This window comes from Daldinia childiae (genome assembly GCF_008694065.1).
Source record: "Daldinia childiae strain JS-1345 chromosome Unknown Scaffold2, whole genome shotgun sequence".
Classification (NCBI taxonomy): Eukaryota; Fungi; Ascomycota; class Sordariomycetes; order Xylariales; family Hypoxylaceae; genus Daldinia; species Daldinia childiae.
In genome coordinates this window covers 1,291,842-1,305,104 of record NW_022984643.1, presented here as the reverse complement: position 1 = coordinate 1,305,104, position 13,263 = coordinate 1,291,842, and the positions used below count along the sequence as shown (strand labels likewise).

The window sequence follows — 13,263 nt, the reverse complement described above, 5'->3', positions numbered from 1 at the left end:
GTCACAATACCACGATATTACGATTCAAGAACGAGAGTTGCCAGCGGCAACGGCGAAAGCGGATGTCTTTCTTTACCTGCCTATGCATATACAGACGTACATACATACACACAGTACATATGGAGATGGGGCTTGGCTCCAGTTGATGAAGCCCAGACCCCGCTTCGGTCAGATGACAGACAGACGATCAAGCAATCAAATCAACTACGCCGTTCGTTACCTAACATAATGTGCATGTATAGAATGATAGACGACACCCTTGGCGTTACGAGTCATGTAGTGTACACTATGTCCATATGTACGTAGTTCGTTTACCCCGGATTCCACCCTGTAGCACGGAAACGACGTCCCAGCCACGATCGCCGACCTTTTTTTTTTTTTTTTTTTTAATTACATAGACCTAGCCGGGGGGGCGTCGTGAAATTATCCACTAGTTTATCATCACGCGTGCGTCTGCGTTGGAGATCCCTGGGGGGCGCTGCGGGGTCGGAGACAGGATAGACCCGTTAGAGACGGGCTAGCTACCTCAGCTTCACGGAATCAATGCGTGTAGTGTAATCGTGCGTTATTGCCGGGACCTTTTGATGGGCTATATGCTAGTTTACGTCGAGCGTTACTCGTCTCCCGAGCGATGCGGAAATTTGCTTGGAGGGTTCATGATAATGCCAGCTGTAAGGGGTCACCAGCGATATCTGTCGTTGGAGAAACCCGTCTACGATTCCGAGACATCAACAACCGGTGAAACTATATGCTACGCAAGTGTACCTGTCTCCGATCGATTCGAAGAGACACCAATTCCTGCGTTTCGGCTTTCATACTGGAACAACGGATGATTCTGAAAGGGTATAGTTTCTCTGCCTACTAGAGCAATAGTCGCTTGACTATACAGGCCCGCTCCGCGCGAAGCTACGGGTGGCTAGCCTTTAATCATCAAGCTTGAGATATAGGGAACACTTGGATCCTCTAGGAAACGATCAGTCTGCTAACTAGCCTACAAATCGTGAGCTCCCCCACGTCAAGTTGAGTGCCGGCCGATTTGCAAGTTCTTTAGATACTATCAACCGGAGAGACCAGCTCGGATTGGCCCGCCGGGCTAGCCAAGTTGCACTCCAACTATTTCCTTTTAGTCCTATTTGCCTGTCCTCCTCTCGATTTATAGTAAGCGCCCCCGATACGGGGGCGGTATTCTGCTCGTTGGCTAGCCTTGCTGGCCCTTTCCGAGCGGCCAGTTACTTCGTGTGCACGTTGAGATCATCGTCGAGGGAACTAAAGGTCTCTATGACTCGTAACCGCTGTGGTACCTCGGGCGATAAAGGTGCATTTCCAGGACGCTGAACAACTACGCTCTGCATGCCAGCTTGGATAGCAGCCTCCACTTCCTTAACGTTATCACTTAGGAATAGCCATTCCCCAAACGAAAACTCGGGGTGTTGATTGGCGATTTTCTTGTAGCTACCAGTCTCCGTCTTGAGCCCGGCGTTGACGGTGTCAAACCAGTCTGAGATCTGCGGTGTCAGATCGGACGGGGAGGCGTCTGTATGTCCGAAGAACAGCTTCTGTGCCGCCACAGACCCAGACGAATAGATCATTATCTTTAGGCCCTTGCGTTGCCATTCTGATAACTTCGCGGCAACATCCGGGAATAGGGGGGCTTTCAAGTCACCTGAATCGTAGCCCTCCGCCCATAGGTAGCCCTGGAGGCTTTTGAGATAGGAGATTTTTACATCCTTTTCCATAAGGTCTCTGGCATGTGCTTCTAGCGCATCCTTAGACGAGGAATATTCCGATGGAAACGCGTCTCTATACTTTGCAAAGTCTGGACTATCCCATTGGTTTCTCAATGTCTCCGGTAGAACATTTAGTGCGTAGGGGAACTAGAACCACGTATTAGTCAACGTGGACTCCTTATCGACATTCCGGTAAGCCAACGAAAGTAATCCAGCATTTCAGCGTTGCTAGATGCTGAGATACCAAGCGACGTAATTCGTCATAGCCGGAATATAACTATCCTAGGACAACTTAACCCCAGGTTACATAACAGTTTAGTGGTCCGAAACTGCTGTAGACGGACGGCGCATTACACATCCACTATCTGAGCGGTCGATCGCCATACGTACTGGTATACAGGGTTATACTACAAGGGTGGTAGGGTTGGGGGATTTGAGAATTGGAGACACGAGGTTTCCAACGGAATGTCTTACCAGGACATCTTTGACAAAGGAGATTGGACAAACTGTGCCCTCTAGAAGGATACGTATTAGCCAGCACGCCCAGGCTAATGCGTCCAGAGGTCTAAACTACTAGACGATGATAATGATATGAAGCAAGGGCAAGCAAGGTCAGGCTCAGAAGCTGTCCTTACCGATGTCTAAAAGCACCACTTTCACAGGGCTGGATGGGGTCATGACGGCAACTGGAACCGTGGGTCTTCCGTTCTCTTGGAATATCGCGTCTTCAAGATTTCAAGATCTTAAGATCTCAGCGAAAAATTCTATCGGGCTGGGGGCGGAAACCAACACTAGTCTACCCGTCGGTGCAGAGCGGTGAAGACGAAGATATAAAAAAAAAAAACGTGGTAATAAGAGCATGAAATAATAATTTGACGTGCAGGAGGAAAATTTTTCTCTATTCCTTCTTGCTTCTGCGGTTCAGTTCCGACCGAGGATAACACCGAATAGGATAGTAATGTTTAAGGGAAGAAAAAACAGCCCGTACGGCACACCGCGTCTTGATGCGTGTCGTCGAGAAGGCGGTCAAGAAATAAAAAAAAATGCTCGAATGGTAAGGTAGTAAAATCAAATGGATCCCTAGCCTTGTCCCCCAGGAACGCACTCTGTATCGCGCTACTGCACCAACAAGGTCTTGGTAAAGTTTGATGCACCAAAGTTAAGTAGTAGCAGTTCCCAAGTGTTCCAAGCGGAGGATAGATAATTGACGAACTCCAAGATGGGAAAAGTAGAGACAAGGGAAATATCAAGATGGAGGGGTGAGGGGGGCCAGGCTGACAGGGCAGATAACGATAAACTTCGATAACAAATCTTAAAATCTTAAGAAACCGGAAAGGACAACGTGCTAAGCGGGTACAGATACGTACTTAGCGGGTCTTAAACGGACTTAGTGGATCAGTAGACTAAATCGATAAGGCTAAAAACAGAATAGACCACTTAAGATCGAAGAGACTACTGCATCTTGTGCATCTTTGTACATCGTGGGTTTGCGTGGTTGCGTCTTCTTGCATCCTCTTTACATCGTTTCTGCATATCGGCTACTTAGCCGGAAAACATTGGAGTCCCAGCCAACCCACCTTTTCAACTTGCTAACCTCCAAATAAACCAAGTAAACAAATCACTTGATTGGTATTATAGGAAGGCTGTGGTGGTACGACGTGTGTCCATCCAACTGGATAACTGGTACGGTTGGTTCCACGGCAATGTATGGTGTCGTAGTGTAGTAATATCAATAAACAAGTCTAAGACAGTAAGTCGACTCGATTCTTTTTTAGTTATCATGTGTCTTCGTTAACGGGATGATTATGGTCTAGCTAGGAAAGTCCATGGCCGATTTAGTATTATCCGATTAGTACCTACATATATGTTAACTTACTACATGTAGTATTGACACCTTATTATTCATGCTTGCAGCAAACCTCATGCACGAAGGGCACTTACTTCAAGACAACGCCGAGAGGCTAGCTGCACGATGCATCTCAGCCATCCTCAGCTATCAGCCACGGCGTTTGTAGTTACGGTCCACCTCTAACTAACGGCAAATAACTAGACTATGTATACTATACTACACTACGCGTATGTATGGACGACAAGTCTATCAGGTCAGTCTAGTTAATACATATGTTATCTGATATGATATCTAAATATGATGAGATCGTGTCATTCAACGCCAAGTTCCGTCAACTTAGCGTAATCATAAAATGATAGGGAAACTTGATAAGTCTTCGGCCTAGTGATATAGCGCTGCGAATCTGCCCATCGTCTGTCCATCTCCGCCTTCACCGCCGGATCGGCTCTATATCTGTGTTCTGTTAATGAACCACGTTTCGCTTGCTGTAACAGATCAATGTGTTTCGGGCAGCGTGTCGTTAGTTATTTCGACGTTGCCCGATCCCGCCGTGGGGTCGTCCCCCTCACGCAATCCAGCGATCTCTACATAAAAGCGTTCGATCTAATAAGTGGATTCCGTAACGCATTATCTTTGAGGCCGTTTGCGGCAAAAGTCTGACTCGCTCGCGTGTTGTTTGGGGGGATGGTTTTTCGGACGAGATCCAAAATATTTTGGGGCTTGAAACCGTCGAACGCGTTTCTTTGCGTTGTCAGTCATGCATGACGACGGCATCTCGGCCGTGTCGGAAAGGGTAGGAAGACGCTACTGTTTCCGGTCTATTATGAGTTTCCATATGGGATTTACACTAAAGTGTACGAACGTGTACGAGAAAAGGTATTGCTCCTACTGGAATGTAGTGGGGGAATACTAAGACACTGCCGTTTTTAGGTCACACGACAGAGATCCGTCCCAAGTCTTGGGACACGACTGTGTCCATTTGTTCTACTGTTCTACTGTTTTACGGAGCATTAGGTACACTAGGTACTGTGGAATGTCTTCTTCCATGCTTGCCGAAAGGGGGCGAGACGATCAGTCATCTTGTCCTCGTTATTGCATCATGCTCAATTGAAGCTTGTATGTAACTCGGTAGTCTTCTCCATCGTGAGATCTGCTTCGCGTAGTGTAGTGTACTGTAGGATTGAATTTACATACACTACCTACATTGTCGCCTTTTGAGGAAAGATGATGCCAACTCGCATCAGATGTATCAATTAAAGTCCGACTAGGATTGCCCCAGACTCAGCCGGTAAATACCAAGAGGACTAAGAGAACCAAGAGAACCCAACAATTCAGGGGTTGCGATACGCTTTCTGACGCCGTAAGGTGCCATCCAATGTCGGGTAACTTTCAATTCGTAATTCTCTATCGTTCAATGTTGTTCTATTGTTTACAGATGCTCGAGTGTTCGCGCTTGTCAAACCTCAAGCTGGCTGTGATTCACCCTTTTTTAATATGAATCGATCTTTTAATAATCTCCTACGTACGACGCTACGGCCGACTTGGAAGTTGACGAGTAGGTATCGGGTACATGTTTAAATATATGTTTAACCTTGTTGGCCTTCCTAAATGTTTACTGCAGACCTAACTTAGGTATTGTGTATGAATATGGTGTCCGGTATCCTGCAGAAATTGAAATTATACACAAAGGCGGTCAACTTGGAGCAAAAAAAAGGCATCCAACTATTGTGTATAAGTCAAGCTACTAGTCCAACTAGGCAAGGCTTGGAAGTTAAAATGTTATGTAAAGATGTATTGATAAATGTACTGATGCAGGTAAAAAGGAGTGCATAACCTTTAAACCAATAAGTAAGCATCCTGTCTTCTATGTGAAACCGAATATGCTGGAAGAATCGAGACGCTAATTATTGGTTGTCATCAAGAGATGATCGTGGGGTCTTGTATGTAGCAACGTGTCCAAGTCTCCCTTTTCTAGTGTACTTTTGTAAATCTCCAGCAGACCTTCAATGCTATTCAATGGCTTGTTAATGCAATACCTTGTCGAGGATATAGAGTGTACATGTAGATCCCTTCAACTAGGAAGGAGGAATACATGAGTCTTTAGTCTCTCAAACCCCTGTTGTCAGCTTTTCTGCAGTGAGAATTTGTTATCGGGGTACTCTCTTATTAGGTAGATGGCGGTGTGGCGATCCTAGACTAGCTTGTGCTTAAAGGTAGTAGTCTTATTAGAACTATTGTATACGGTGCATCTGCTAGTAACATTCCTACTAAAATTCATGCTTGTCCGCGTGGTACATGATTCGATAAGCTTCCAATCGGCCTACCATTAGGTACATATGTACATACAAAGCTTGGGAGATTGATTGGGGAGCAGGGACATTGGGAGATTACATGACAATCCCGATCGAATCTCTTCAGTTCCTATACAGTGTTTATTTTATATTATTTATACTATGAATAAGTTTACGGCCGAGCCGAATTTCAACGTCGCGTCTGACGAAACAGCTATATCGGTACCTTATGCACCCCAAGCGTTTACACGGGAGTTCCACCATTCAGGTCTTGTTCAGGAACGTACCTTGTTATCTGATGGCGTGGCATTTTGTTAAAATTAATCTAGTCCTTCTATCGTCATCGCCTTCTATTGATTACTCTATCTACTGTATAAATACTGTTACTCAGGTTACCTGGTAAATACTTATACATATACTTAACCTATTACATATATCTGTATACACTACCTAAGTACCAAGGTTCACAACGGTATGTAACTAGGTACTAGAACAAAGAAGCAGCAGTTGTTGTTGTTCCTTGCTGCTGTTTCTGTCCTTGTGTTCCCCTTAGGTCCCTTTTAGTCCCCTTGTCCTTTCCTTATTCCTTCTTCTCCCCCCGGTCACGAACTACGTACATACGTACATGATGCTCCACTTAGGCGCAGTACCAAGTTCTCTCCTTCCACTATCCATTCACGCCATCCATTGACTGCCTGCCTGCATCGCTCCATGGTCGTCCCACCACCCAAAAGTGTCCAGCCCAGTAGCTTAGTAGCCACAATTGGTTCTAGTGGACCCAGTGAGGTCGAGCCAAATCCACCTCCACACAGCCAAGTTCGTTGTTCAATCTCCCCCTTCGGGTCATACTAGCCTTTTTGCTATTATTCTCTTTCTCACTATTCTCTCCCAATTCATCCATCCATTTCCTACCGCTTCTTCTTTTACCGATCGTCCTCAACATCTTACTTACTCATCTCTCTATCTTAATCTTCGTTCCGTCACTCTCTGTCCCCTTCTCTCTTATCCACCTAGCTGTTGATTCCCTGCTTCCGTTTTCCCAAAAAAAGTGCCAACCAACGTAACGAGAGAAAGGGATCTGGATCTTAGCTTCCTATCCCCATTATCCTAATTAATAGAAAGCTCTCCTTCCTTTGAGGGTGACCATTGGTCTCTTTTTAACAACTCTTGCTCCTCCTTTCCACTCGATCCCCCCTAAATCGGTCACGACATCTCTCTCCGCATACCTGATCTGATCCATTCAAACCCGGCCAGCGGTCTTTGTCCAGTCGAACCAGTTAATAAAAAACAACCACTGACAAAAGAAAACCGACGAACAATAACCCAGCGCCGTACTCTTCTCAACTACTTTCCCAACCATCAAGTCCGGATACTAGACTTCATAGCGCCTTCACCACGTCACACCCGTCTTGACTCGTAATTTGATTGCCTGGATCCGCACCGAACCAGGTCCACCTTGGAACAACGACTATTATCAATCCACACTTGTTAAACAAGGTCACGAGGAGTCATAACTTCGCTCCCTAATTAGCAAACTATCGAGCCGAGTTAGCGGGAGTCGACTGCCGTGAAGCTCATATTTTGGTACGCCCTATATAACCACCAACATCCCGTTCTGCCAGCTCCGATCTCGTGGCCGACCAGTCATCGAAAGGCTTGGTCATCAAGAGCCACTTTCGTAAAATATCTATCATCCCGCCGTATCCTTCTCACGAGTCTTCTCATCTCGAATTACCATCCAGCTTAGATGATATTTAGAGCCGAGGAGTAGTTCAGCTGCTCAATAAATCCCTAGGACGTACGCCGCCTTTGGACACAAGTTGCATCGATCGATTGTTGACTCATCGCTCTACCATTTACAACAACGAGAACATCAACATCAACAGTAACCAACAGCAGCGCAATATAAATAAATCTTTCTCAAGCTCCTCTAACTTGAGGCTTGTGACAACAAATTTAAACCACACTCTTTCAGATTGAGACCATCGTATCGATGTCCTTATAACGAACTTTTCCTTTTCACTCTTTCAGGACCAAAGGTCCAACTACTATTCACGATTATTTCGATTGCTTTCATTTGTCCGACAAATTTTCACATACCCTGGATGAGCCTCTGACCTGTTGACGACCTGGAGTTCTTTGCTTTCTTTTTCCCATAACCGGCATCTTGTATATCGCTTCCTACTATCTCGACTTACCCAACTCTTCTTGGATTGGCAACATTTACTTTATCTACTACTACTACCTTCCTCGCTCCTGGCAGCTCTAGCTCTAGCTCTAGCTCTCTGTACAAGCACTCAAAAAAGTTTCATCAATTTCTTCAAGAAGCATTCCGATACCCCTTTTCTCCCTTCCAAATAGACATTAGGTAAGGGGGGAAAACAATTATACAGCTTGTACGATCATTCGTGGTTACATCTAGTTTACTTCATCTTACCTCGATTTATTTGTCTCACGTCGAGACAACGGTCATGGAATGCCTGAGAAACAAGTTTCACAATGGCGTTTTGCTCGACGGGAGATTTCAAACCATCTCTCCTCTTAATCATGGATCTTTTGGCATGGTCTTCATGGCAAGGGACTTGCAAACCAATGAGCTCGTTGCGATCAAGTGCTTAACTAAGAAGGCAGCTGCCGACGGAGCCGGGATCGAATTTGCGGTCGATGAGAACTCCGAGGAGCTACTTTCTCATCGCTTACTAGGTGCCCATCCCAACATCGTTAACTTAATCCACTCGTTCGAGACCGACTCCCACGTGTACCTTGTCCTCGAATACTGCTCGCGTGGTGATCTCTACGAAGCCATTCGCACTGGACTTGGCCCCCTGGAGACGGAACACGTCCGCCAGTTCATGATCGAACTGGTGGACGCCGTTGCGTACATGCACTCGAAAGGGATTTACCACCGAGACATCAAACCCGAGAACATCTTTCTTACCGAGTCGGGTTCGATGAAGCTTGGCGATTTTGGCTTGGCTACCACGGACCGATGGAGCTACGAGAATACGGTCGGGAGTGACAGATACATGTCGCCTGAGCAATACGATTCGGCCGGGGCTGGATACTCGCCGGCCCAGGCTGACATCTGGGCGATCGGTATCTGCCTCCTAAACATTCTCTTTTCTCGAAACCCCTTCACTACTCCAACCGAGGCTGATCCCTTGTTTCTGGATTTCTCGCGTGACAAGCAATCTCTTTTTGATGTCTTCCCTACCATGTCCCAGGATACGTACGAAGTCATCGTCCAGTGCATGAATCTAGATCCTAAGAAGCGGTCCCTGGTGGGTGCTAAGAGCGCCCTCCGCCGCGTTGTCAGCTTCACTACCCTCGAGGAGGCCCTGGATGACTTCTGCACCACTGAGCGTTCGACTGTCGCCACTGCCAACCGCGAGCCGCTCCGGACGCCATCGATCCAGAGCCCCCAGCTGGACCAAGGCGCCTTCCCGTGGGCCAAGGCCCTACACGCAACCCAGCCTCAGAATATCCGTCAACTCAGTGCTATCCCCGACGACGAGAGCTACACGGAGGATCTGTTCTCCAAGTCTGCGGATACTACGGACTGGATGTCTGGTTCTGCTCTAACGCCTTCGATCTCGTCTGTCCTGACTTCCAATCTCGCGGTATCCATGAACTCGCTCAACGCATCGCGACCTATGGATATGCCCGCCCGCACTGTTGCTAGGGCGTCCCCGATGACTGGCTCATTGCCCATTACCATGTCGAGGCCTAGGCCTACTCTTAGTGCCATGTCGATGGTGTTTGGTCGCCAGAAGGATGCCGTGTCTAAGAGCTGGAGCGACATGTGGGACGAGGATGTAGAGGAGGACGAAGAGGAGCGCGCCCGTCAACTACAAGCGCTCAAGGAGCTTAACTCTAGGACCTGGAGTCAGGAGAGCAAGGAGGCTACTAGGACTCCACGGCAGGATCAGGTATCCTTGCACCAGGCGCCAGCGTCTGATAATGAGAAGCCAGAGGCTTCGCCTGTGAACGATACCATTTCAAATGACATTGATGGGGACCTAGTTGCGGATGGATTTTTCTTTCACGAGCCTGTTGCTGTTGTACAGCCTGAGCATTTTCCTGGTCGGTACTCGCCTCCGTCGAAGCGTAGCGGCGTCGACAAGTGGGCGGTCCTAGGGGAACGTCGCCGGGCATACGCAGGAGCACCGGAGCCTAAGTCGCCGGATTTTTCAACGAAATCCCGACGCCAGTTCGGTATCGGATTTAATACTTTACCAGGAGGAGGAATAGGAATTTGGGACCAAGTCAATCAGCAAAACCACAAATGGAATCGTGATCATCGCTCGGCATCACGCGAATGCCCATGGAACAAGGGTCGAGACTGGAACTGGCGTAAGGAGAGACGCCACGATTTCGGTGACGTCGAGTGGGTTGGCCACTGGCAGGAGGCTCATTAGAGCATTTTTCTTCTTTTTAAACTCCTAGCCGGTGTCGCCACTTGTAGTTGTGCTCATCTTTCCACCACCACCACATGGGATGCTTTTTTTGTCTGATTTGGGATGTCGCCCTGCTTGCTGCTTTCTTTCGTTGTATTCTCTACCCGCCACATGTTGTTCTTAATATTTAAGTTTGGTGGTCAGCTCGGAACAGAGGGAGAAGAGGAGGTTGAAAAGGATGGCGACTTTTGCTTTTCCCCTTCCCCAACAGACAAGGTGCGGGAAGGGGAAGGACGAGAAAAAATATGTTGGCTTTCTTCTTCTTTTGGTTCTTGGTTGGGATCATGGAATCAATCATGATTATTTTTTTTTTCGCAGTTTGGCAAAACAAAATTCATGTTCGGCAGCAGCAAGCAAGCAACGACTTAGACACACGCACTCCCTTATTCAGGCAGCAGAGCTTCCCGGTGGATTGATCTAGCGTCAACTCGCTCTCTAGGTATTAGATATCTCCAGATTATTGAAGAATACCAGAAGTTACCCACTCAAATATTTGGCTCGCTTGGTATTGGTGATTTGTCTTGATGACTTGGTGTGATACTTCGTCCTTGGATACCTGAGGACGCTGGAAGGTTTGTACGATTAGTGTTAGTGTTAACTAGTATATATCTTGTAATAGTAATAGATGATACGTATATAGCTTCACAAATTGTTGACTTTCTAAGTGACTGTATAGCTATGTTGTAAATGTCTTGTGTTCTAATGCGTTTATTACTACGTTGCGCTTAAGTGTTACTATTTACTGTTGGATATCCAGACATAGTGTCTACTAGAAGGAGAAATCATTTCTGATGTGTAGATATGTTTATGAAAATGCTTTTGCTAATTGTACTGATCTATTATAGTAGTGTTACTTGGACTAGCTCATGGAATTAGATAATGTAGATAAAGTACCTATGTAAGGTATGTTAGTTGGTGTTCAATATCAGGGTCCTAGACAGAGTCATCAATGCCGTAAATCGGCGAAGTAACCCGGTTAGTCATCTCAGCGCTTCTCGGAAACATTAGGTAAGGTGAGGTTTCTATGTTCTATTCTATTACACGTGTTTTATAATAAAACACGCGAATTATACACTACCCCTGTAAAACACCCAAAATACGAATAATTAGGGATAATTAGGTGCCTAAGTACCGGATACATATCGTATAGTTAATCAACATTTATTTGAGCAATTCAGGGGTACCACAGGCATCGTTTTGTCTAACTCTTTCAACTTTACATACCTAAGTTAACAATACCCTTGTTCTTTAGTATTAGAAACTCTCTTCTTACTTTTTAATTAGTTTTAATCAATACGTGCAATTAATTTCTAAATAATACATAAATAATGATAATCTTGAGAATAAGTGCATACTCTCCACAACTGCATTAGGAGCCGACCTCATAAGCAAACTCTACAGCGTGGCTAATTCCTTCGCCGAGTTCTTCATCTCAGGGATCTTAAATGGCCCTTAAAAGTGCGCGTGGCGACGAATATACGACTTGAGATCAAAGCCGCCCTCGCTTAGATCCTCCTCCAGTTCCGTCGACACGAATATCCGTCCGTTCTCGATCACTTCGCCCTCGTCTGTGGTGATCTTGCAGAGCTCCATGCGGTAGGCGTCGGTCTCGTAGCTCCGGAGCGAGCCTACGTGGTCCGGGGATTCGCACTTCCAGCACATGCCTTTGACTTCGTTGCCTTCCGCGGGAACTAACGCGGGAAACTCACCCCACATCATGACTGGAGCGTCTCAAGTTAGCAGTTGTTCTCGTGTACGAATAGGGGCGGGGTGGGTTTTTTTTTTTTTTTTTACTTACTTCTCCAATCTTTGATGGACGCGGGGATTAGGGTTGGGTTCTCGTCGTCTAGGCCGCATACGCGCACTAGAGTTCTCTTGGCCTGGAGCGAGCCGTAGAAGAAAAAGTAGAACGGCTCAAATGTCACCGAGGGGTGGTTTATAACGTCGTCGCTGACTGGATACGCCCGGGTGAGCTTCTGTGCTAGGTCCGCGAGGACAGGGCCAGTTGCTTCGGTACGGAAGCCGCAGAGCTGTACGAACTCTCGGTTTTTGGCGTCCGTGTTATTAACTTCGGAGACTGTAGTCTCGTCAGTTGTCGGTTTCGTGCAAGCCATGGCGCAAGTTTGCTGTATTTTGATTTTTTTGCTGTGAGCGTTGTGGGAAATAGGGGGCTCAGTATGAATGTAGTGTAGAAAGGGGTTTTCGTAGTCTATTAAGTTGCTGAGTATGCAGCGCTTGCATAGACATTCTGTTCGGGATATCCAATGGTTTATATAGACGTCAGAGGAAAACTATACTTAAGAAAGGAAGTATCCTTAAAAATAAGCTTGTTTGACACAAAGAGAAAGAAGCAAAGTGTTCGTTCTCGTGTATAAACATACTGAGCCTTTTGTATATGAGTCGTATAGCCTTATTCCTGAAAAGCTGCAGGGAAAAGGAAGCAGCTAGACGGCGAACATCAATATGTCTTTGTTGACAATCAATTTTTCTGTTCTATGTTCTTGATACTGCATATCATGAGGATATTCAACATCACATAACAAACCGAAAAGGGGCTTTTTCTAAAAACCCACTCGAGTAATATCATTGATACTATTAAACTGCTAGTTTTAGGACATGCATATGACTTATGTAAGTAAACTCCTATTTACGACTTACATAGGATAGGGGTAGTGTGGAATCCCATCTTCTAGCAGAGAGAAGTAATTCATGTTTGGTATTTCGTGAAACAGAAAGCACTACTGCTGACATGTAAATAGACTAATAAGCTATGTTTAAATAATCTAGAGTAAATAATATTATTATCAAAATTTGAACCAAAAGGGGTTAAGACGTAGGGATGTAGTTCTGACAACTGTGATAGACATAGTTATATAATAACTATACACAAGATATAATGTAGTTTTACATAAATATAAATTGATGGTCAAAACTAGACC

General features: G+C 45.9%; 3 protein-coding genes across 3 annotated transcripts; 1 reads left to right on the top strand and 2 right to left on the bottom strand.

The window, feature by feature from the left end:
• Window positions 1-1,229: 1,229 nt before the first annotated feature.
• Window positions 1,230-2,405, bottom strand: GL218_01266 (Enolase-phosphatase E1; the record flags this gene model as incomplete). Its single annotated transcript, XM_033577729.1, has 3 exons — window positions 1,230-1,874; window positions 2,202-2,242; window positions 2,363-2,405. 3 exons carry the CDS (start codon window positions 2,403-2,405, stop codon window positions 1,230-1,232), a joined length of 729 nt encoding a protein of 242 aa, XP_033438455.1.
• Window positions 2,406-8,338: 5,933 nt separating this feature from the next.
• GL218_01265 (Serine/threonine-protein kinase ksp1) lies at window positions 8,339-10,285 on the top strand (the record flags this gene model as incomplete). Its single annotated transcript, XM_033577728.1, has 1 exon — window positions 8,339-10,285. The coding sequence occupies one exon, from the start codon at window positions 8,339-8,341 to the stop codon at window positions 10,283-10,285; it is 1,947 nt and encodes a 648-aa protein (XP_033438456.1).
• A 1,491-nt stretch (window positions 10,286-11,776) lies between these two features.
• GL218_01264 (putative poly polymerase protein) lies at window positions 11,777-12,438 on the bottom strand (the record flags this gene model as incomplete). The annotated part of the gene is made up of 2 exons (XM_033577727.1): window positions 11,777-12,045; window positions 12,123-12,438. 2 exons carry the CDS (start codon window positions 12,436-12,438, stop codon window positions 11,777-11,779), a joined length of 585 nt encoding a protein of 194 aa, XP_033438457.1.
• Between the last annotated feature and the right edge of the window lie 825 nt (window positions 12,439-13,263).